The following is a 25,595-nucleotide window of genomic DNA, read 5'->3' as shown; positions in this document are numbered from 1 at the left end:
TATATATATATATATATATATCTACATACACTTTTCAATGCCAAATTTTAAGGTTACCAGAGCATTTAAATGGTGCTCTTCTGCATAGGTGACAGGAGCCCTTTAATGTATTCTTTAGACTATGTGCTACAAACAGCTTTATATAGAAGGCACCTCTAACTGGTAGGGTCTGTCCAATAACTCAGAGTCATAAACTGAGTTTCCATTTTTTCTGGCGTCTGCAGCACACAAGAATTATATCAGGTTCTGGAAATCTTTATCATTCTAAATACTTTGCTAGATTATAGACTTTCCATGTGCAGCAGACATGATTTGATTTGGATCAGAATAAATTCCATTTTATCGTGTAGGTTTTATAACACCCATGAAATCCCTATTTAAAATTCCTGGCTGATCACTACTTTCCCAGTGGGAACGAGCTCGAACTGTATGTCATCTTTCTCACTGTAAGACTTATTGTACAGTTTATGAGCACTGACAAATTTTGATTAAAAACAGGATAGTGCATCTCTTGGAGAAATGAATCACATGAATGACGCTTGTATATTGCTAAAGCTGATATGAGAGAAAGCGCTGGGAATTCCAGGCCAAAATGATTAGGGAAAGCATTGCAATCTTGGTAGGTTATTGTGGGGTGATGTGTGCGCATGCTACAGACAAGCGAGAAGCCAACATTTGAACACAGCACTTGTACACTCACACTGTGGCGGTAGAAGGAGTCAACTTTTGTAGGGTATTTGTCAAACTGCAAAGGGATCAAAGCAAATGGTTATTACTGTGTCTCAGAAAAGATCATAACCGTATCACACTCTTTGACGACCAAGAGCCCTATCTGCAGCCCATGTTCAGAGCATTGAGAACAAGCACGCTGTTTAACCTACATGAATCTATTATCATTTCATCCTGATGCTTTTATGAGATAAATAAAATTCTGGGCTGAATGCTGTGTACACAAAGACATCTTTATAGCTGCCTTGTATTTTATTTTTATGATAAAAGATGATCCCTATAAATACATTTCCCTACGATAACATTATAATACTGCAGCGAGACTGCTGCAGTCACCCAAGAGGTGTCTAGTAAGGAAATATTGGATGGCGTTGGAAAATGAGCATCTCCTTTATTACCTGTTTACTGGTGTTGTTCCAAGCACAGCCTTGTATTTATTTATATATGTCTCTAACATTTTCACTTCTATAGGCAGAACAGTTCACACACCACAGAGCTTGTTGTCTATTTATGGATGGTATCAGAGATCTTGTCAAAGGGATCCTTCAATCTCGGTGTCAGCTGTTAAATGCTGCCATTTTTTTATTATTAAGCTTGACTTTAAAGGGGTACTCCACCCCTAGACATCTTTGGATAGGGGATAAGATGTCTGATTGCAGGGGTCCCGCTGCATCACCGCGCTCCACCTGATGTTCATTTAGAGCAGTGTTTCCCAAATGCGGTCCTCAAGTGCCCCCAACAGGTCATGTTTTCTGGATTTCCTTAGTCTTTCACAGGTGATATGATTGTGGTGATGCCTGATTCACTGACCAGAATTATATCACCATGGTTTAGAGCGTTGGGTTCAGCGCCGTCACGCCCCCCCCCCCATAGACTTGCATTGAGGCGGCATGGCCAGGACGCCACGGGTAGGGGATGACCGTGATGTCACAAGCCTCAGCCCTCAGCCCTGCATCGCCAGTAATCTGGCACAGAGCAAAGTTTGCTCCATGCACAGGATGTCTAGGGTGCCACAGCCAAGATTGCAGAGGTCCCCAGCGGTGGCACCCCTGCAATGAGACATCTTATCCCCTATTCTTTGGATAGGGGACAGGATGTTTGGGGAGGAGTACCCCTTTAACTTTATTGAGTCAAAGATACTGGAAATACCAAATGATTCTTGTTTATTTATTGTAGCAACATACATATTTCACAAATGTATTAAAGTGTAGGGTGGCCATTGCTGTCCCTAAACTAAAATGTTAAAAAACGAAAATATAAAAAAAAAAAAAATATACAGAAATGGCTTAGCAGGCATTATTAGAAAATCTGGTCATACACATAAGGCAGCTTTCAAATGAAATATTCCCGATAACTACCACCCCATAAACATTGCCAGGCTTGTATAGATAGTAAAACAAACCACTACCAGACATCTATGGAAGTGTCTTATCTCCAGGTGAAACAAATTCTTTTACATCTGCAGTTGCCTGGAAATCTGCAGGCCCCATACACATTAGACAGTTGGGGAAAAAATCTGCGGGTTAGGCAGCTAGGTGTTCTCTGCTATGTTACTGCTGATTATAATAATTTGGTTGATGTTATCTAATTTTATCTGTCAGGTGCAAACCTAGGGGGCTGAAAGCTAAGGAACACTGAAAAACACCCTTAATGTACTTCCAGGCCTTGCAGTCACATCCAGGCCTTGAAGCTTACAGAAGGCATGAGGTCAGTACAAAATAAAGACTTTTTTTAAATCATTTTTTAGCCTTATATGCTCTCAGTACAATGTTGTTCTTACTTTCTTGCTTTACTCCCTTCACCATGTTCCCAGAATATACTTGGTTGACTACAGTATCTGTACCTTTCCCTGAATTATCAAAAGGAGCAAAATCTTATTGCAAAATGGGGTGTGAATGCGTGAATGCTATGCTAACATAGGGTCGTTAGGATCATATCCACACCCCCTTAGCCTCATGTTGATGTACACACACACTTAAACTAGCATTGATAACTTTTTATATAGGGTTCTTCTTGTCCTTCTGACTGTTTAAGGTTAAGGGAGAAGTACAGGTAATAAATAATAAAAAAAATCATATTTCTCAGGTATAGGAGGGAGGGTATAGCAAGAAGGTAGACAAATCTGTCCAGAGGAAAAGTTGCTGAGTTGCCCATAGCAACCAAATAGATTGTTTCTTTCATTTCTGAAAAGGGCCTCTGAAAAATGAAAGAAGCGATCTGATTGGTTGCTATGGGCAACTCAGCAACTTTTCCCCTGGACAGGTTTTGATAAATCTCTCCCGCAGTGTCGGAATTCGGTCACCTGAGAGTACAAAATTATATAAAACATACTTTTTTTGGACTGACCACATGTACTCTTAAACAGGGTTAAAACTAGCTCTACCAAATAAATATCCTCAGCTCAGTACATGAAGGAAGACCAAAACATGATACTATTTGAAGTTTTAGATAATAATATTAGTTACATTAGTTCTAGAACCCAAATTTCATAATAATTTACTACTTTTCTTTAGGTGCACAGGTTAAATACTGGGTAAGCTATATAAAAAAAAATAAAAAAAAGAAGAAGCATAGCGCAACTGCTAATAAGATCCAAATAGCTGAAAATGTGAATCATCAGATTCCCTTCGCAATAGCTTTTCTTGTGATGCGGTATAAATCTAATACAGATCTCTGGTTCAGCATTCAGGAGAGTTTGATAAATGATGCCTATAAAACATGTTGTTTTATTCTCTCCTTATACAACTATAATTTATTCCAAATTATATTATTTATATAGAAGCTAGCAATTGCAAGCTACTATATTTTCATGGATTGTTGGCAAGGAACATTAATGATCAGCCACAATATTTTATGTGTTTTTACACAATTCCCAAAAAGATATATAATAAAGATGACTGCTTTTATAAACTACTACACTGCTCGGGTACTTTGTTGGTCATTTTGCTGTTTTTTGGCTGAAGTAAATGAAATGAAGGATAGCATATGAGCAGTCATTTTTGGGAAAAAATAATAAAAATACAACTTAAGAACCTGTAATGAGAGATAGAATTTAGACCTGAAAAAGACCTGTTATTTGAGCAACAACCAGACTAACAATGAATATAGTTGTGTTCTACTTATCCTCACATTTCTGCCTGGGGTACGCACCATGGGCGGTGCTGGAGTCGGCATAATTGCAGTAGGCGGGATGGCGTGCGGGAAAGGTGTGAAGGTGTGCTGGTGTGTGTGCTGATGCGTGTGCTGGTGCTGATGCTGGTGTTGGTGGAACTCTGTCCTCAGATATGGCGGCGGCCCTAAAGATGCCCCACGATCGGCACTTTGCGAAGCCAAAAAGCGAGTGTTTAGCTCTTGTCTGAGAAGATCTTGCTCTGCAAAAAGGGTAAGAAAACATTTTGGAAATATAATTTTAACAACATAGGAAATCAAAATTATGCTTTATTAAATGGGTATTCTAGAGAGAACGTTTACATTTAAATATTCTCACTAGAATTCCTCTTTAACTTTTAACATACAATTTCTACATGGTTACTAGGGTAGATTTGCTAAAAATTAAAGAGTAAATATTTCTTACTGCCTATAACGTTATCATTACCTGAGTAAGTGCTGTTTGCTGGATGTCCTGGTACTGGAAGGGTCCCTGAAGTCAGTGGAGGTGGAGGAGGTAAAGCAGCAGGTGGGGCAAACATATTTGGGTGGTGCTGGTGAGCAGGAGGTTGGATGGTTGGAGTAAAGCTATGCAGGGGACTGTGGTTTGGTAAAGATAGGGAATATGGAGAAGGTGATGGATGGTGAGTTAAATGAGAGGGTGGCACTTGACTTTTGGCAGGAGTGCTGCTTCTGCTGCTGCTGTAGAAAGAAAGATAGAATTTTTAGAAGAATTGGGCAATTGTCACTTTCACCTACTTGTTTATACAAGTCAGCAAAAAGTTATGTGTAGGATATTTACTACAATACATACAGATACGGTTTAACCTATAAAAGGTGAATTGCCATACAGGCAACTCTGACAAATGATTTAGAAGTTTCAAAATATGTGCCGTGTTTTATGCATTACAATATTTTTATTACTTTGTATGCATATATAATATTAGTATTATTGTCACCACCAAATAGTGTCAATATTACATCCTTAGTTTGTCACTGTAGCTAAATTCTAATATTTTTCAAAGTTGTTCTTGTTGCATTTGTTCTAAAAAGTGTCCAGACAACTGCATGAATGTTATGGTCTATGTTTTTATTCATACAGTTGTCTGTTCCACCTCTTATCTATACTGCTTTTATTTATTTATTTAAGATTACATCAATTGACATAGGGTCAAATAGACTTAAAATGATATTGAGAAATATTGTGTGAAAGAGAAAATGTCATCTTTTAACCAACCTTATACTGTTCACACTCAAGCTGCTGCTATTGTAGTTGCACAATGTTTGCTGCAATGATTGGGAAGGAGGTCGTGTTTGCACTACTGGTGGGCTTGGATGAATAGTTGGTTGAGGGGGAGGCTGAGCGTTTGGTGGCAGCTGCACTTGTGGTTGAGGTGGCAATCGAGATTCTTGCTCTACTGCAACATGAGGAAGCTGAGGAGGCTCAGGCTGTGTCTGTGTAGGTGTCTCTGATTGAGAAATCACAATTGGTCCTGGAGAAGATAACAGCACTGGCTGTGGCTCTAGTTCAGGTTGAATGGTAGGTAGTGATGGTGGTCCTAGTTCTTTGCACGCTGTAGTCTCAAATTGTAGCTCAGCAGTGCTCTCTTGACTCTTCTCTTGACTTCTCTCTAGTCCCGACACTTTTGGTGGAACTGGACATGAACCATCTTTGCATTTGTTTGTTGTCAGTAAACTGACACCCAGTTCTGTATCTGCAATAAAAAGTAGGCATATGTTTGTGACATATAAATGATGTAATGTAAAAAATATCAAGCAGAACCTGAAACCAGCCAGAGATAATGAAATTGCTATAACTGCAGAAACATAATTTTATGCATAAATAATGTAATTTTACTGTGGAGCTTTGGAAATGAGCTCACATCCTTGCAATGAAGGTAACCACAGGTAACATATCACATTGTGAGCCTCATTACCTATCCAAGACCAGATGTTAATAAGTAAAGCAGAGTTTCAAGCATACTGCAATACAGAGCAGATGTGGTCTTTATATACACTCACTAAAATACCTTTGTAGCTATTCTTATGGGTTGCCCCAAATGTTGTTCTGTAATTGCTAGAATATGCACATAAAATAAGCTAGATGTGTCGAAGCAGATAGAATAGAAGCATGAATAAAAACACTGAATTATTTGTTTTGAATACTTGTCACAGGAAAATGAAAAGAGATTGCGCCTTATCTCTAAAAAGGTAAATTTTCATAAACTTGGCTCACTTTACCTAAGATACAGTATATTTATGTTCTGCTGTAGACATGGTTTGTAAAATACTCTCATTACCTAACTGCAAAAAAATGTGTTGTTTATACATTTAAAGTATTTTTTAAAAAAGATTACAAAAGTTATATTGGATATCCAGCTCCCATCACCCTATAAAATTAAGTTAAATAAAAATAAACTAAAATTGGCTAAAAATAACAAAGAAAAGCATGCTGACTGCATACTAATGATGAAAAAGGGAATAGTATTTATTCTATTAAATAGCATCCCCCAAAACAATGTAAACAATACCAGACCTCTGTACTGGCTTCCTACAACAAGATGTCAATACCCCGATACATTTCCAATAATGGCATAAATATTACTAAAAAATCATAACAACACTCAGCTTATGTTAAATGACACAAATTAATTGCATCTCATATTGACTAGCTAGTGACCTACTAAACGCTCCAATAAACTACATTGTTAGTAGGGCACTGTATATGGCAGCCTATTTTCTCTGTTAAGACACAGGTTCCTGTGATCTGCAGGAAGCTTATAGTGAACCAATTTAGGCACATGTCTACCTTGATCAACCCATTCAACCCATCTGACATATTATGTCCCTATATCAGGTGGTTGATGGGGTCATAGCAGAACAATTATGTTGGATATAGATGTTCCTTAGTCTAGGACCACAATTGGCACACTCAGTATATTGTGACAATGAGACAATGTTGAGTTCAACAATTCTGTTATTGGGGAAAAGTTATAAGCAGCTCCTTCTTACAACTCAGTGGGCCTCATTTACTAAGCTGAAACCGACCAGTTTTTGTCTGGTTATTTTGGTGCAGAGTGTCTGAGACATGTCTGCACCAGTCTGCGCCAGTATGCGACAGTGTGCGCCTGGAAAATCTGACAAACGTGACACTGCACTGTGAAAAGCCAAAAGGGGGTGTGGTCTGGCACAAAGGGGGCATGGTCTACCCAAAAAGGGGTGTGGATTCGCAACCCGACCAATTAACTATTGAATTCACAGAAAATCCTGTGGATAAATGGCTGGAAATATCGATCTAGAAAAAGCTGGTCAGAAAATGTTCCCGACTTTTCCAAATAGTAAATAGAGAGGAATCCTGCAAGTCTGAATCAACTTTTCCCACTAGTAAAAACCTGACACTCTTAGTAAATTAGGCCCAGTGTATCAACATTAGTTTTAGTTGACATTTTTTACAGATTATTCCCTGGCTTCTGGCGCACTTTTAAAGCTTGCAAATAGATTTTACAGAAAAAGTGGAGTAGTGGGATTCTATGGTTGTGAAGCTGCCTTTCTAGAGCACTGAAGTTCCATCATTAGAATATAACACAATAGGGGATCTCACTTGGAACAACTAAAACTAACTACATCAACATCACTAGGGGGGGGGGGGGGCGGGCAAATTGTCACTTTCTGCTGCTCTAATGTAAATATAGCTTCTGCAGCACATATTGTTAAGTCACACCATAAAGGGATTATCAAGTTAAAAGAAAACAACAACAAACCAAATGTATTCAGTTGTGAGGGACAGTAAATAGCAGTGTTACAAAGGCACAAAACAAAACATTTCCATCAAATAGCTGAAAATATTAAGAGGCAGTCAAAAACCTAATATGAGCAGAAGCCGTTGTGTTCCCAAAGCTCCTTTCTCACAGTCCCAAAAGATACGTTCTAAATCTGCTTACACAGGTAAAGAATAATGAAATACATATCCTAGCTTTAATTAAGACTCCAGGGCTTTCTGAATGAATATAGTCTATGCATAAGTAGAGTCTCTGGGGATTTAATTTGTCAGTTTTTCTAATCTCCATAAAAAGAAAATATGGTAATGATAAGCCAGCTCGAAAAAAAATTGTAATTTGCCTTCACCAACTACATAATCTTCCGTCGTTATGCAACAACAATGTGCATCTTCACATCTATGTGCCAAAGAGCGCCTATGTGTGGATTGACAGAACTCGCAATTATCTTCAAGTGAAGAGTGCAAGCCTTGCCTGAGTTGTTCCTTACAGTAATTGAGTTATTCTACCTTCATGTTCAAAATGCTCAAGAGAAATATTAAAATAAAAATATAAACAAAAATGTAAAATTATAAAATGTATAACGGAATTTCCATTTGAAGTGTATCTTCTCTGCTGACCAATATTCTTCTTCTTCTTCACAAGTAATTCTGCCACTTATTTTACGCTGGTCCTAAGCTACCACCCATTTTATGGCTCATATTCAATGCTGCTTGTTTGGTATTGAAAACAGATAACACACTTAGTGACGGTCTTTATCCATCATAATTAGAGATGAGCAAATTTTTGAAAAATTTCATTCATCCGATTGTCATAATTTTCTGAAAAAATTTGGTTCAGTCTGAATTTATTCACGGAGAATCGGCAGTGGCAACTATGGCAATGCATTGAACAGTGCCCGCGGTCAGAAATCTTATCCCCTATCGTTTGGATAGGGGATAAGATGTCTTAGGACCGGAGTACCCCTTAAGGGGTTAACAGGAAAATATATAAAGGATACCACGTAGGTGTACATACAGTTTAAACTTATGAGAGGAGGACTATGCCATCCACTACAAACTGTATAAGGCTACAGGAACAAGGGTGTAGCTTTGGCTGACCTTTCACAGTAACTAGGTCCAAATTTGTTTTTCAGGAAAAAAACGTACACCACGTAGGTGTACCTACAGTGTACACTTATGAGAGCTGGACATGTAGCTTTGGCTGTCCTTTCACAGTAACTAGGCCCAAATTAGTTTTCCAGGATAAATATCTACACCACGTAGGTGTACGTACAGTTTAATCTTATGAGAGGAGTACTATGCGCTCCACTACAAACTATATAAGGCTACAGAAACAAGTGTGTAGCTTTGGCTGGCCTTTCACAGTAACTAGGCCCAAATTAGTTTTTCAGAAAAAAAAACTATACCACTTAGGCGTTCATACAGTTTAATCTTATGAGAGGAGTACTATGTGCTCCACTACAAACTGTATAAAGCTACATAAACAAGTGGGTATCTTTGGCTGGCCTTTCACAGTAACTAGGCCAAAATTAGTTTTTCAGTAAGAATTAAAACCTACACCACGTAGGTGTACGTAAAGTTTCCAACTATGAGAGCTGGAAAATACGCTCAACTTAAAACTGTGTAAGGCTACAGAAACAAGGGTATAGCTTTGGCTGACCTTTCACAGTAACTAGGCCCAAATTAGTTTTTCAGGAAAAAATAAAACGTACACCACATAGATGTACCTACAGTTTATACTAATGAGAGCTGGACAATACACTCTACTTAAAACTGTATAAGGCTACAGGAACAAGGGTATAGCTTTGGCTCCCCTTTCACAGTAACTAGTAAAATTAGTTTTTCAGGAGAGAGAAAAAAAAAACGTACACCATCTATGTATGCACAGGTTACACTTATGAGAGGTCAATAAGCTCCGCTAGACAACCTGTACTAGGCATTGTAAAATATGACTATAGCTTTTTGTGCTTACCCTATCTGGCCCCTGTTAGCTTTACAGTTGTTGTACTAACTGCAGCAGTACAGAATCGCTGTGTAGTAGAGCCCAGTACAGTATTATTAGGCACTAATAGAAGGTGACAATGGCTTTTAGTGCTCTGACGAACTGGCCCCTATGAGCTTTAGAGTTGTTGTACACCCCACTGCAGCAGTAGAGTCACTGTGTATTACACCCAAAAGTGTACTTTCTCTCTCTCTGTCAGTGCTTTTATGCAGTGATTTTGGCTTGTGGTGAATTGCTGCTGTCAAGCTGTTTTTCTGTGCAACACACACAATGCTCTATCTCTCCCTGCAATGAAACGCTCTCTCTGAAATAAAACGCTGAAGTGAGTGACTGGCCGCAAGATGGCTGCCGATTATATAGGGCTGTGACATCACAGGGGTGTCTGGCTGCTGATAGGCTGCATGCTGCATGTGATTCAGGGTAGTCCAGCCTACCCACCCTGCTGCCTTCCCAGTGTTCCTTGCCCCATGTCCTCACATGTGGATCCGCCATTTTAGATGTCCTGGAGCCTGGACTGAACTAATTGGAATTTAATTAAGTGATTTGTGTGATTGATTCACGGTGATATTCGGATTCATTACTCCTGAAAATCGTAACGAATTCGGATTCGTCAGATTCGATTCGCTCATGCCTAATAATAATGCAAAAAAGAGCTAGTTTTCCTATTTATTATTGCCTGCTGCCTGTTTTGCAGAATGCAAATCTTTATTGTAAGATTTGATATTGAACCACTAAGGAGTGCATAGAGATTTCAGCTCTGAAGTTTGACTAAAATAACTCTAGCACTGCAAGCTGAGGAACAACTTGTAGTAAAATCTGTCTTCATTGTGCCATTTATAACATTTGTGTTTTCCTAATGGGCCGATATGCCTTGGGGACCTCTGCATTTTCTATAGTTATGCCACTGAATGCAAGATAAGTAATAAAAGAGATGACATTATATGACTAAGGCTTCTCATGACATAAGGAAAACTCTATTTCAGACTTACTGCACAAGGACCTTTGGTTCCAAATGCAGTGAAAGGGAATGCATCCCTTAGCAGTAAAATGGGCTATACAATGGCATGTTGAGTTGCTTTATCAAAGCCAAACTTGAGGCTTCATTTGTTACTTTGAGGTTAGTTATACCAATAAATGCCATCAAAAGCTACATGTTATTCCTCATCCTTGTGATCCAGAACTATAGGAAAGTGTATCATATAAACCATCTAACCTCTTCTAGCGCTGCAAAGACCCACAAAAGCGAGCCCCTACGTATGCTTACTAGCATGTGTGACAAAACCTCCCTGGTAGGTGGGTGACTGCACCCACCAGTAAAATAAAGGTCTGTTCCATTTCAAATATCATACAGACTATAAAGTTTTTACTAGCAATTCTAAACATTTTTATATGTCCTACATGAATTTATACGTAGTTATTATTTGCTTAGAAAAAAAATGTTTTGTGTCAAAAACGAACAAAAGTCACAAATACATTACATTATCAATAACACAACATGGGAAAAGGCCGCTAAGTATTTATGTGAATTCCTCTAGAGAGAGGCTGCTGTGTATCCCGTTCATTTTTGCAAAGATACATTTTCTATTACTTCTTAAACTATCCATTTAACAACTATAATTTGCTGTCAGCTGTACAATTCATAAGCACTTTGTTTTGAGCAGTAACTGTACTGTAAGTGTTTATTAAAGCAGACTTCTCGTATTAAACAGGCTGGCAGCGTTCCCAACATACAGGCTCAAGGAATAGAAATTAATACACTGACATTTAATGTTAATAAAGGCTCTGAACAATATGCGCCTCTTCAAACGCCTTGTTCATTTGGAATTTAATTTACAGAGAAAATGCACTCCTCCGGATCAGCTGTGTTGGTAAATACGCATTCAAATTGACAGTCATACAGTCTCTAATCATTTAATAAACTTTTAACCACTGATAATATGTGACAAGATGGAAGTTTCAAAGAAAACCTCTCTCTAAAGCTTCAGATAGTCGAGTCAGATGGCTTTCACCTTTAGTCAATGGGCAATACAAAAAGGATTGATGTTCAAAGTCATAGAACACTTTGTCCATGTTGGGCAGCTTTCGTGTAGTAGTTGAGATTGGCTTCCTATCCTGAAGACCAACTTTTGCATACATTTAGCTACATGCAGTTAACAGGAAGCACTATCTGTCATAAAACATAATAATATGAAAGGTTGATCATCACAGGCATGGGTCTACTTCAGAGGCTATGATATGCTAATACATTGTTCACAATTAGACACTGTAGTACATGTGAGGTGTATGTTGGTATTCCGGCAAAAAGTTAGGCCAACAAATATCATGGTGTACTCGGGTCATGCCAATTCAGTTTATTGGGCATGGCTGGGGTACTAGTGACTGTTTAGTCAATTTCCAACATATAGTGCTGTTTTGCAGGTTTTCAAGTCCTAAATTGATCAAACACAGTCATTAGTAGGCTATGAATTAGTAGGCTACGAATCCATTGAACTGACTGAGTACAACTCTTGTACACAAAGGTGCATTGTTCTGTTGACATATACATGTACTGCATTTTTTAAGTATAAACATATTCTGCATAAGGGCATACATATAATATTTTAAACCTGTGTCGTTCCACAGAAGGTAATAGGGCCTACCAACTCTATAAAAAAGATTACAGTGTTTCCTTCTAGTATGTACTGTATGTTACGGACTACAGAAATGGTTTCAATCACTTACTATTGGTTGACACTCTACCAAAAGAACAGGTGAGAGATTTGCAAGAAAAACACAAAGGTGGGAGTGACAAGGAATACATTACAGTTGACTTCTGTAGAGTATAGGGCTGACGCACCATTCTGCACAAGGGCTAACTGATCTCTAATATGGTAAAGTTATGCGCAGACAGGTTTAAAGTAACAAGGCTTCAGATACTACACATCTATTTAAAGGGGTTATCCAGGAAAAAAACTTTTTTATATATATCAACTGGCTCCAGAAAGTTAAACAGATTTGTAAATTACTTCTATTAAAAAATCTTAATCCTTTCAGTATTTATGAGCTTCTGAAGTTAAGGTTGTTCTTTTCTGTCTAAGTTCTCTCTGATGACACGTGTCTCGGGAAACCCCCAGTTTAGAAGCAAATCCCCATAGCAAACCTCTTCTAAACTGGGCATTTCCCGAGACACGTGTCATCAGAGAACACAGACAGAAAAGAACAACCTTAACTTCAGAAGCTCATAAGTACTGAAAGGATTAAGATTTTTTAAAAGAAGTAATTTACAAATCTGTTTAACTTTCTGGAGCCAGTTGATATATGAAAAAAAGTTTTTTCCTGGAATACCCCTTTAATAAGGAAAACTGAATATATTTAGATTAGGAAATGCAAATAAAATTATTTTAAAATATTACTAGTGTCTGAAAATATATGAATTATATATCCAGAACCATTACTAATGCTTATATATACTTGCTTTAGGTAAAATTAGGTGACCGTAGTAAGATAAAAACCTCCTAATATCCAACATGACACTTTAATCTTCAGCATTACTCAAACCCATTGTTAATTCACCTAGCAAGTGCGATTCAATGGTCTAGTTTAACTTCAGGTTGCAGCACTTACATATATCATTCAGACAGAATTTTCTTTTCAATGATGTATAAGGTCAAAGGGAATAACATCTATTTAGCTATTATTACACAGATTGGCTGCTTAGTCTGGGTAAGAAAGTAATACAAAGTAAATGTCAACGAAAATTAGACCTGTCAATAAAATGTTTATTTCCACTTACAAAGTCAGCCTGCACAATTGCTACAGAAAATTATTCATGTCTAGACCTATTCCATTCAACAGGGCTCCAACATCTGCCATTAGTCTATCTTATTTTCTTCCTCTGGAAAGAACAATATCCTTTCTGTTTCATTTTTAAATTTAATTAAAAGAAATGCAAAGCTGGAATTTCAATGTCTAATTCTTCTCAGTCACACAAACTAAAAAAATAAATAAAATTAGCCAAACTGTTTGTTCAAGTCACATTCATTTCCATTTTTTCTAGAGAAGGAACGTTGGGCTTGGCACAGCGAAAGGAAATTTTATTACAGACCTGACATGGTATGAAAACACAAATTATAATAGTCTTGAACTTTCAAGATTTGTTTTTATTTTTTTAATAAGGGAGGGTCAAAACTTGGCTGAAGATACCGGTTCAAAATATGTGTAAAAATGGAACTCTAGTCTCAATTCAATTTGAAAGCCCAATTGTAGTTATTACTCCAAAATACTTGTTTGTGATATTACATGACTGCCCATGAATGGATGCCATGAAACATTACATTTCCCAAGTGGTCATGTGTTTAAGCTACTGTACTCATAACATTCAAGTCACAGCATATTTCTTTTTTTTTTTAAGGCTGTTTTGATACCTTTTTCATATCACCCCTTGGAAAACTAAGGAATTACCACACTTAGAGGATGTTAACACAGCCTTTCTACTTCCCAGACAAAAATTCACTTCAAATACACAAATATGACATAACACTATGTTTAATAGCTGCACATAACTCATACATGTAAATGTAAATTATTTTAGTTAAATGGCTTTTTTCAGGTCCAGTCAGTGTGATACCAAATGTGGAGTCACCTTGTAACCTCCATTTCTAAAACAAATACCAGCAGAGGTCGAAAAAAAAAAAAAAAAAAAAGCCCCAAAAAGAGAGCTGTGATTAAAAAGGATTATACAACTTCTGTAACCCAACATGGAGTGTGTAAATAGATGTAAGTTGTTCCCATTGCTCTGCGTGTAAACTTGGAACAAATGTATGTTATAAAAAGAAAAAATAGGGGTAGATCAAAGATATCAAACCATCAGGACATCATTTTGAAAAAACAAAGAATTAAATTATCAACCTGTCAAGACAAAACTGTATTACTTGCCCAAAGCAACCAATCACAGCTTAGCAATTAATTTACCACAGCAATTTGGGAAATTAATGCTGAGCTGTTATTGGTTAATATGGGCAAATAAGGCAGTTTTTTTTTCTAGGCAGATAAATAAATCTGAACCACTATATCTCGAAAATAGAAAATGCACAAAACAAATAGCAAATGAACCGACACAGGAAGCAATATTTGTGACTGAACTATAAAAATTTGGCTGAATAAAACTGGACTTACATTAAGAAACACCTTACAAAAACAAGGACTAACACAATAACAGAAGAAAAGATTAAATCAATATTCAGTGAAAAATCCCCAATCTGCATTGGTTAAAGAGATGATGCTGTACTTGTCTAGTGTTTCCTTAAAGGGGTATTCCGGCCTTATACATCTTATCACCTAGCTGGGACCCTCGCGATCTCGGTGCAGCCCCCTGGCATTCTGTGCCGGGCGCTGCCTCCAAGACCGAAACTGAGTTGAATGAAGGGGGCACGGCCCTGACGTCATGCCATGCCATCCCCCCCCCATTCACGTCTATGGGAGGGGATAAGATGTATAAGGCAATGAAGGATGTAAAGATGAATCCTAAAGAAACAATCACATTTCCCCACCAATTTATAATAGGAAGTTACATGACAAGTAATTGTCCAGGGAAGATGTCAGTCATTACCTAAGCAGTCAATGTATGGGTGTGCATTAAAATGTTGGACACTTTTTGCACATTAGTATGCATCTTACTACAAAACAGAGCATTTTTCTATAGGAAAGGCTTATTAATTTAATGACATGGCCAGATCTCAATCTGATTGAAAACATATGGTGGAAATTAAAAACGCTGGTCCATGAAAGTCTCATCCTGGAACCACTTTCATGTCAACCACTTTTCATGAAAGTTGGGACCAGCCTAATGCAGAATGGTGTTTGTCATTAGTAAAGGCCCTGCTTAAAAGAACTCAGGGTATCATATAAGCCTGAGAAGAAGCAACAAATAATCCATAATTTTAGATCCACTTTTTATAGGGTTCTAAACTTGCATTAAAGCAAGACCTATAAGTATTCTTTAAAAGAGTACTTCCACTAACTAGGAACTTATACACAAATTCATTCATTAAGAATCCACGAAAAAAAAAAAAAAACTCAAAACAAATTTGTATTCCTCATTGCTCAGGGCAGTGATGATTTGAGTGTCACCAAATAGAGATGAAAGTTGTCAACACTTTTGGTATAAATAATACTGTATAAAGTCACAAAGCAGGTAGAAGATCAATTGAATATTTACACAATCACGCAACTTTTTCATCATACATTACTATTGACCTTAAATAAGATTGTGCTTACACCTTACTGACATTGAAAACATTTAGTGAGGCAATGGATAACAAAGACCATTACATCATTACAATTACCAGTACGTCATGATACTCCTAAGGTCAATGTCTACAACATTCTATTACTGTATTAGTAAAAGACATTTGTTTTTACTAAAACTCAGCTCATTTGTGGCATAAATATCCCCAACATCCTCAAAAGAGAGTTTACATAGTTTTAACACATATAATAATCTTGCAATTTATAATACTCTAGTTTTTCCACTTCAGCTCTAAAATAAACATGTAAACTGGGTAAATATGTAGCTTGCTTTTTACCGCACATATGCATTTCCTCTTCCTTTCTGAATTTGGTCGTTAGCAATTTTCCTGTATTTGCATCTTCATTTAGACAAACAATCAAACCTGTCAAAGTTAGTGTCACATTTAGATCTGTATCTTAACACAAGGCCAGGCTGGGTTTGTATAACCAAATACCTGAGTCAGTCAGTCAATACTCATGTAACCTTATTTGAACTCATCAACGTGTTTTTCATTAGGATAAACATTAGATTCCTTCCTGTTCCCTATAGGTAAACCACAAGTTGGCAGAGTATTGGCATAAACACAGCAATAAAAAGAATATGTTTCATTCATGTGTCCCTGTCATTTGAAAATACTTTTGACATGTTGTCCAGACATATCAAAAATTAAATTGCACCAAGTCTTAATCCTGAGACCCACTGTGATTTCGAGCTATAAGCCGGCACTTCACTAGGTTATAATTTGTGGTAGCAGCGGGTCTCAGGACTGAGACCCAATGCGATCTGAACTTTTGACATTTCTGGAAGTTCATTTAGAGTAGGGTCACATTGAGCGCATCCAGAGTGTATTTCATCCTGTGGATGCGCCGGCGGCAGTAACAAGAGCGAGCTTCCTGCTGTGGCTGGATAGCGGGAAATCAGCTGCTATGAGTGGACACACAAAGCTACCCAGACACAGCAGGGAGCTCGCTCTTGTGACTGCCGTCGGTACACCCACAGCGTGAATTATTTCACGTTGCAGATGCACTGCGTGTGACCCTACCCTTAATCTGTTTGGTATAGTTTCTTGTTTTTAAAAAAGCTCTCCCGTTTCCATAGTAGACTGATATAAAATTAAACTCATTGTTAAAAAGCATGAGTTCCCAGAGGGACATACAATCTAGAGACATTTTCTTGCATTTTTATCATCTTGGGCAATACGGTCATAGGTTGCCCAGGAATAATCTGGACACAAATGCAAGATTTCATGAAATTGAAAAAAAGGCACAAGATGAGCTTTGGTTTTTTGACCACAGTGAACTCAAAACAGCTCCAAAAGGAAAACTATGACTTAACAGAGAAACATGTAAATTATGCCTTTTGATTTGAATTACTATATCTTTAACTTCTTAAAGGGGTACTCCGCCCCTAGATATCTTATCCCCTATCCAAAGGATAGGGGATAAGATGTCAGATCGGCGGGGTCCCGCTGCTGGGGACCCCCGGGGTCTTGGCTGCGACTTCCCGCTATCATTACTGCACAGAGCAGACTTGCTCCGTGCATAATGATGGGCAATAGAGGGGCCAGAGCATCATTACATCATGGCCCTGTCCCCTCGTGATGTAACAGCCCGCCCCCTCAATACAAGTCTATGGGAGGGGGTGTGGTGGCCATCACGCCCCCTCCCATAGACTTGCATTAAGGGGGCGGGCCGTGACATCACAAGGGGTGGAGCCGTGATGTCACAATGCTCTGGCCCCTGTATCGCTGGTCATTACGCACAGAGCGAGTCCGCTCTGTGCAGTAATGATAGCGGGGAGCCGCAGCCAAGACCCCGGGGGTCCCCAGCAGCGGGACCCAGCCGATCTGACATCTTATCCCCTATCCTTTGGATAGGGGATAAGATGTCTAGGGGCAGAGTACCCCTTTAATGATGCAGGACATATATTTACGTCCTGTGCCGACTCTCGCAATAGAAGGCCACGCGGTGACCCCGCGTCATGTCGGGGTGGTGCCGGTGGCTATCAACGGCTGGGACACGCGGCTAATACCGGACATCACCGAACGTGGTGATGCCTGGAATTAACCCTTCAAGCATGGTGATCAAAGTTGATCACCGAGTCTAAAGTAAAAAAAAAATTACATTCCTGGCACCTCAGTCAGGCTGATCGGGATCACCGCGGTCAAACCATGGTGTCCCAATCAGCTGTACAGACACGAGGACAGTGCCTACCTGCCTCCTCGTTGTCCAATCACAGAATGACTGCTCTGTGCCTGTGATCCAGGCAGGAGCAGTTGAGTGCCAAAACACTGATCAATGCTATGCTATGGCATAGAATTGATCAGTGCTGGCAATAGGTATAATGCATGCTATAGTTTCCTATGGGGGCTATAACAGTGCAAAAAAAAATAAATAAAGTGAAAAAAAAAAAAAGGTAATAAAGATGATTTATCCCCTTCATTAAAAGTTTGAATCACCCCCCTTTTCCCATTAAATAAAAAAAACTGTGTAAATAAAAATAAATATAAACATATGTGGCATAGTCACATGCGTTAATTTCCAAACTATAAAAATATATAATTAATTAAACCGCAGGTTAATGGCATACACATAAAAAAAATGTCAAAGCCCAAAATAGCATATTTTTGGTCACTTTTTATACCATAAAAAAAGAATAAAAAGCAATCAAAAATTCAGATCAAAACAAAAATGGTACCGATAAAAACTTCCCTCTATGCTGAAAAAATTCAAAAGTTATAGGGGTCAGAAGAGGACATTTTTAAATGTTTACTTTTTCGTGCATGTAGTTATAATTTCAAACCTATATAAGTAGGGTATCATTCTAATCGTATGGACTTACAGAATAAATATAAGGTGTCAATTGTACTGAAAAATACACTATGTAGAAACGGAAGCCCCCAAAATTTACAAAAATTGCATTTTTATTTTTTATTTTGTCGCACGATTATTATTTTTTTTTTGTTTCACTGCAGATTTTTGGGTAAAATGACTGACGTCATTACAAAGTAGAATTAGGCACAAAAAAAAAGCCATCATATGAGTCTGTAGGTGCAAAATTGAAATGATTATGATTTTTAAAAGGTAAGGAGGAAAAAATGTAAGTGCAAAAATGGAAAAACCCTGAGTCCTTAAGGGGTTAAATGTTTTTTTAGAGGACTAAAAAACAAAATATCTGGAATATTTTGCACTTGAAATGAAGGCAATAAGGGCATTAGGGGGAATGAATTTCCCTGTGGGGCATTTTAAAGTTGTATGGGTGATGTCACTGGGTGAAAAATGTAGATTTTATGTTGCTAGCTTGAATGTATGCATCAAACTTTATTTTTTAGAGGATAAAAAACAGCTCTTTATTCAATGACACGGGAAAAGTGACTGAATGTGTGCATTTTTTTTTTTAGATGAGCAATAAAAGTTTAATTGCAACTAATTCTTATGGCAAAGCTGTATGTAGTTAGATTTTATTGTGTTACATCGAGCGTGCTAAATCAACAGAGGACACACATTATGTTAGTCACTTCCGTATACCGCTTCTACTTATGGTAGAAAATTCAAAATAGATTTTTATCAAAGTGGAAAGAAAATTGGACTCCTGTTTCTAGTCTTTCGGTTTTGTCTATTTATTTTTGTAAGATATTTGGTACACTGAAGCGCACAGCATAAAACCATAATGATGAATAACTGTCTAGGCTAATGAAAAACAGCAGGAGATCATAATGAGACTCCAAGAACATTTACATCCATCCCATTTTATTAGAAATATAAGGATTTGTTATGTTATTATTTGTTAACTCTTTAGGACCTAGTGAGTTTAACTATTTAAAGAAACCTCTCATCACTTTTTTGCTGCCAAAACAACAAGTTATCATGATTGTCATTGGTGGCTCTCCCCGCCCCAATGGCTTTGATTTATAGAGCTTTCCCTTTTTTGGGTGTCACGATGCCGGCTGGCAGGAGGTGGATCCTCTGTGCCAGAGAGGAATTGGCGTGGACCGTGCTAGTGGACCGGTTCTAAGTCACTACTGGTTTTCACCAGAGCCCGCCGCAAAGCGGGATGGTCTTGCTGCGGCGGTAGTGACCAGGTCGTATCCACTAGCAACGGCTCAACCTCTCTGGCTGCTGAAGATAGGCGCGGTACAAGGGAGTAGACAGAAGCAAGGTCGGACGTAGCAGAAGGTCGGGGCAGGCAGCAAGGCTCGTAGTCAGGGTGGATAGCAGAAGTTCTGGTACACAGGGTTTGGACACACAAAACGCTTTCACTAGGCACAAGGGCAACAAGATCCGGCAAGGGAGTGCATGGGAGGAGATCAGAAATAGTCTGGGAGCAGGTGGGAGCCAATTAAGCTAATTGGGCCAGGCACCAATCATTGGTGCACTGGCCCTTTAAGTCTCAGGGAGCTGGCGCGCGCGCGCCCTAGAGAGCGGAGCCGCGCGCGCCAGCACATGACAGCAGGGGACGGGAACGGGTAAGTGACCTGGGATGCGATTCGCGAGCGGGCGCGTCCCGCTGTGCGAATCGCATCCCCGACGGCCATGACAGTGCAGCGCTCCCGGTCACCGGGATCGACCGGGGCGCTGCGGAGAGAGAGACGCCGTACGCGCTCCGGGGAGGAGCGGGGACCCGGAGCGCTAGGCGTAACAGTACCCCCCCCCTTAGGTCTCCCCTTCTCTTTGTCCGGTAACTGCCCCCCCTGGGATGAGGACACCGGGAAAGGATGGAGGGATTCCTCAACGGCAGGCAGTACAGCAGGAGTGGGAATGGGGAGGGAGGGCAGAGGGCGAGGCCTGGCACGGGGCAGTGTGACACCAGGACGAGGGCCACGAGGAGGCACCGAGGCTTGCCTGACTGGACTGGGAGGGGGGGAGAGGCACTTCTTAAGGCGGGCAGAGTCCATAACGACCTTAGGGAGACCGGATACAGGAGGAACCACAGGGTCACGGCAGGGAGTACTGGGAACCGGTTTAAGGCAGTCCTTGAAGCAAGAGGTACCCCAGCTCTTGATCTCCCCTGTGGACCAATCCAGGGTTGGGGAATGGTGTTGAAGCCAGGGTAGTCCAAGGAGAATTTCAGAAGTGCAATTGGAGAGGACCAAAAACTAAATTTTCTCATGATGAGGTCCGATGCACATTAGGAGGGGCTCCGTGCGGAAACGCACGGTGCAATCCAACCTGGCTCCGTTGACCGCGGAAATGTGGAGTGGCTTGACAAGACGGGTCACCGGGATGCGGAATTTATTCACCAAGGACTCCCGAATAAAATTCCCAGAGGCACCAGAGTCCAGGCAGGTCACGGCTGAGAGGGAAGAGCTGGCTGAAGAAGAAATCCGTACAGGCACCGTGAGACGTGGAGAAGCCGACTTAGCATCAAGAGACGCCACACCCACGAGAGCTGGGTGCGAGCGTGCGTTTCCCAGACGTGGAGGACGGATAGGGCAATCCACCAAAAAATGTTCGGTACTGGCACAGTACAGACAAAGATTCTCTTCCTTACGGCGATTCCTCTCTTCCAGGGTCAGGCGAGACCGATCCACTTGCATGGCCTCCTCGGCGGGAGGCCTAGGCGCAGATTGCAATGGAGACTGTGGGAGAGGTGTCCAGAGATCTAAGTCTTTTTCCTGGCGGAGCTCTTGATGCCTCTCAGAAAAACGCATGTCAATGCGAGTGGCTAGATGAATGAGTTCATGCAGATTAGCAGGAGTATCTCGTGCGGCCAGAACATCTTTAATGTTGCTGGATAGGCCTTTTTTAAAGGTCGCGCAGAGGGCCTCATTATTCCAGGAAAGTTCAGAAGCAAGAGTACGGAATTGTATGGCGTACTCGCCAACGGAAGAATTACCCTGGACCAGGTTCAGCAGGGCAGTCTCAGCAGAAGAGGCACGGGCAGGTTCCTCAAAGACACTTCGAATTTTCGAGAAGAAGGAGTGTACAGAGGCAGTGACGGGGTCATTGCGGTCCCAGAGCGGTGTGGCCCATGACAGAGCTTTCCCAGACAGAAGGCTGACTACGAAAGCCACCTTAGACCTTTCAGTAGGAAACTGATCCGACATCATCTCCAAGTGCAGGGAACATTGCGAAAGAAAGCCACGGCAAAACTTAGAGTCCCCATTAAATTTGTCCGGCAAGGACAGGCGGAGGCTAGGAGTGGCCACTCGCTGCGGAAGAGGTGCAGGAGCTGGCGGAGGAGATGGTTGCTGCTGCTGTAGCTGTGACTGAAGCTGCTGTAGCTGCGACTGGAGTTGCTGTGTCATGGTGGTCAAGTACGACAGCTGGTGGTCTTGTTGGGCAATCTGTCGGGCTTGCTGGGCGACCAGTGTGGGGAGGTCGGCGACAACAGGCAGAGGAACTTCAGCGGGATCCATGGCCGGATCTACTGTCACGATGCCGGCTGGCAGGAGGTGGATCCTCTGTGCCAGAGAGGAATTGGCGTGGACCGTGCTAGTGGACTGGTTCTAAGTCACTACTGGTTTTCACCAGAGCCCGCCGCAAAGCGGGATGGTCTTGCTGCGGCGGTAGTGACCAGGTCGTATCCACTAGCAACGGCTCAACCTCTCTGGCTGCTGAAGATAGGCGCGGTACAAGGGAGTAGACAGAAGCAAGGTCGGACGTAGCAGAAGGTCGGGGCAGGCAGCAAGGCTCGTAGTCAGGGTGGATAGCAGAAGTTCTGGTACACAGGGTTTGGACACACAAAACGCTTTCACTAGGCACAAGGGCAACAAGATCCGGCAAGGGAGTGCATGGGAGGAGATCAGAAATAGTCTGGGAGCAGGTGGGAGCCAATTAAGCTAATTGGGCCAGGCACCAATCATTGGTGCACTGGCCCTTTAAGTCTCAGGGAGCTGGCGCGCGCGCGCCCTAGAGAGCGGAGCCGCGCGCGCCAGCACATGACAGCAGGGGACGGGAACGGGTAAGTGACCTGGGATGCGATTCGCGAGCGGGCGCGTCCCGCTGTGCGAATCGCATCCCCGACGGCCATGACAGTGCAGCGCTCCCGGTCACCGGGATCGACCGGGGCGCTGCGGAGAGAGAGACGCCGTACGCGCTCCGGGGAGGAGCGGGGACCCGGAGCGCTAGGCGTAACAGTACCCCCCCCCTTAGGTCTCCCCTTCTCTTTGTCCGGTAACTGCCCCCCCTGGGATGAGGACACCGGGAAAGGATGGAGGGATTCCTCAACGGCAGGCAGTACAGCAGGAGTGGGAATGGGGAGGGAGGGCAGAGGGCGAGGCCTGGCACGGGGCAGTGTGACACCAGGACGAGGGCCACGAGGAGGCACCGAGGCTTGCCTGACTGGACTGGGAGGGGGGGAGAGGCACTTCTTAAGGCGGGCAGAGTCCATAACGACCTTAGGGAGACCGGATACAGGAGGAACCACAGGGTCACGGCAGGGAGTACTGGGAACCGGTTTAAGGCAGTCCTTGAAGCAAGAGGTACCCCAGCTCTTGATCTCCCCTGTGGACCAATCCAGGGTTGGGGAATGGTGTTGAAGCCAGGGTAGTCCAAGGAGAATTTCAGAAGTGCAATTGGAGAGGACCAAAAACTAAATTTTCTCATGATGAGGTCCGATGCACATTAGGAGGGGCTCCGTGCGGAAACGCACGGTGCAATCCAACCTGGCTCCGTTGACCGCGGAAATGTGGAGTGGCTTGACAAGACGGGTCACCGGGATGCGGAATTTATTCACCAAGGACTCCCGAATAAAATTCCCAGAGGCACCAGAGTCCAGGCAGGTCACGGCTGAGAGGGAAGAGCTGGCTGAAGAAGAAATCCGTACAGGCACCGTGAGACGTGGAGAAGCCGACTTAGCATCAAGAGACGCCACACCCACGAGAGCTGGGTGCGAGCGTGCGTTTCCCAGACGTGGAGGACGGATAGGGCAATCCACCAAAAAATGTTCGGTACTGGCACAGTACAGACAAAGATTCTCTTCCTTACGGCGATTCCTCTCTTCCAGGGTCAGGCGAGACCGATCCACTTGCATGGCCTCCTCGGCGGGAGGCCTAGGCGCAGATTGCAATGGAGACTGTGGGAGAGGTGTCCAGAGATCTAAGTCTTTTTCCTGGCGGAGCTCTTGATGCCTCTCAGAAAAACGCATGTCAATGCGAGTGGCTAGATGAATGAGTTCATGCAGATTAGCAGGAGTATCTCGTGCGGCCAGAACATCTTTAATGTTGCTGGATAGGCCTTTTTTAAAGGTCGCGCAGAGGGCCTCATTATTCCAGGAAAGTTCAGAAGCAAGAGTACGGAATTGTATGGCGTACTCGCCAACGGAAGAATTACCCTGGACCAGGTTCAGCAGGGCAGTCTCAGCAGAAGAGGCACGGGCAGGTTCCTCAAAGACACTTCGAATTTTCGAGAAGAAGGAGTGTACAGAGGCAGTGACGGGGTCATTGCGGTCCCAGAGCGGTGTGGCCCATGACAGAGCTTTCCCAGACAGAAGGCTGACTACGAAAGCCACCTTAGACCTTTCAGTAGGAAACTGATCCGACATCATCTCCAAGTGCAGGGAACATTGCGAAAGAAAGCCACGGCAAAACTTAGAGTCCCCATTAAATTTGTCCGGCAAGGACAGGCGGAGGCTAGGAGTGGCCACTCGCTGCGGAAGAGGTGCAGGAGCTGGCGGAGGAGATGGTTGCTGCTGCTGTAGCTGTGACTGAAGCTGCTGTAGCTGCGACTGGAGTTGCTGTGTCATGGTGGTCAAGTACGACAGCTGGTGGTCTTGTTGGGCAATCTGTCGGGCTTGCTGGGCGACCAGTGTGGGGAGGTCGGCGACAACAGGCAGAGGAACTTCAGCGGGATCCATGGCCGGATCTACTGTCACGATGCCGGCTGGCAGGAGGTGGATCCTCTGTGCCAGAGAGGAATTGGCGTGGACCGTGCTAGTGGACTGGTTCTAAGTCACTACTGGTTTTCACCAGAGCCCGCCGCAAAGCGGGATGGTCTTGCTGCGGCGGTAGTGACCAGGTCGTATCCACTAGCAACGGCTCAACCTCTCTGGCTGCTGAAGATAGGCGCGGTACAAGGGAGTAGACAGAAGCAAGGTCGGACGTAGCAGAAGGTCGGGGCAGGCAGCAAGGCTCGTAGTCAGGGTGGATAGCAGAAGTTCTGGTACACAGGGTTTGGACATACAAAACGCTTTCACTAGGCACAAGGGCAACAAGATCCGGCAAGGGAGTGCATGGGAGGAGATCAGAAATAGTCTGGGAGCAGGTGGGAGCCAATTAAGCTAATTGGGCCAGGCACCAATCATTGGTGCACTGGCCCTTTAAGTCTCAGGGAGCTGGCGCGCGCGCGCCCTAGAGAGCGGAGCCGCGCGCGCCAGCACATGACAGCAGGGGACGGGAACGGGTAAGTGACCTGGGATGCGATTCGCGAGCGGGCGCGTCCCGCTGTGCGAATCGCATCCCCGACGGCCATGACAGTGCAGCGCTCCCGGTCAGCGGGATCGACCGGGGCGCTGCGGAGAGAGAGACGCCGTACGCGCTCCGGGGAGGAGCGGGGACCCGGAGCGCTAGGCGTAACATTGGGTATAGAGAAAGATCTATTAATCAAAGCCCGTAGGGCAGGCAGGGGCCACTGGGGACCACCCCAATGACTCATGGTTCAGTTATTACTAGAGTGATGAGAGGTTACCTTAAAAGGGGGTGCCATTAATGCAAAAGTAACATTATTGCAAGA

The 25,595-nt window shown here is 42.3% G+C and overlaps 1 protein-coding gene across 8 annotated transcripts in view; it reads right to left on the bottom strand.

The window, feature by feature from the left end:
- AUTS2 (activator of transcription and developmental regulator AUTS2) overlaps window positions 1-25,595 on the bottom strand; it is a 1,469,010-nt gene that overhangs the window by 33,782 nt on the left and 1,409,633 nt on the right. For 4 of the 8 annotated variants that reach the window (XM_056556466.1, XM_056556463.1, XM_056556469.1 and 1 more), the window contains 4 exons: window positions 5,114-5,591; window positions 4,325-4,578; window positions 3,859-4,100; window positions 701-745 (listed from right to left, as the gene is read on the bottom strand). In XM_056556466.1, the coding sequence (XP_056412441.1) occupies window positions 701-745; window positions 3,859-4,100; window positions 4,325-4,578; window positions 5,114-5,591 (1,019 nt within the window). The remainder of the gene's footprint in view (window positions 1-700; window positions 746-3,858; window positions 4,101-4,324; window positions 4,579-5,113; window positions 5,592-25,595) is intronic. The other 4 variants (XM_056556468.1, XM_056556465.1, XM_056556464.1 and 1 more) reach the window with 3 other exon arrangements.

Source organism: Hyla sarda, chromosome 2 (genome assembly GCF_029499605.1).
Source record: "Hyla sarda isolate aHylSar1 chromosome 2, aHylSar1.hap1, whole genome shotgun sequence".
Classification (NCBI taxonomy): domain Eukaryota; kingdom Metazoa; phylum Chordata; class Amphibia; order Anura; family Hylidae; genus Hyla; species Hyla sarda.
This window is presented reverse-complemented; position numbering and strand designations above follow the sequence as displayed.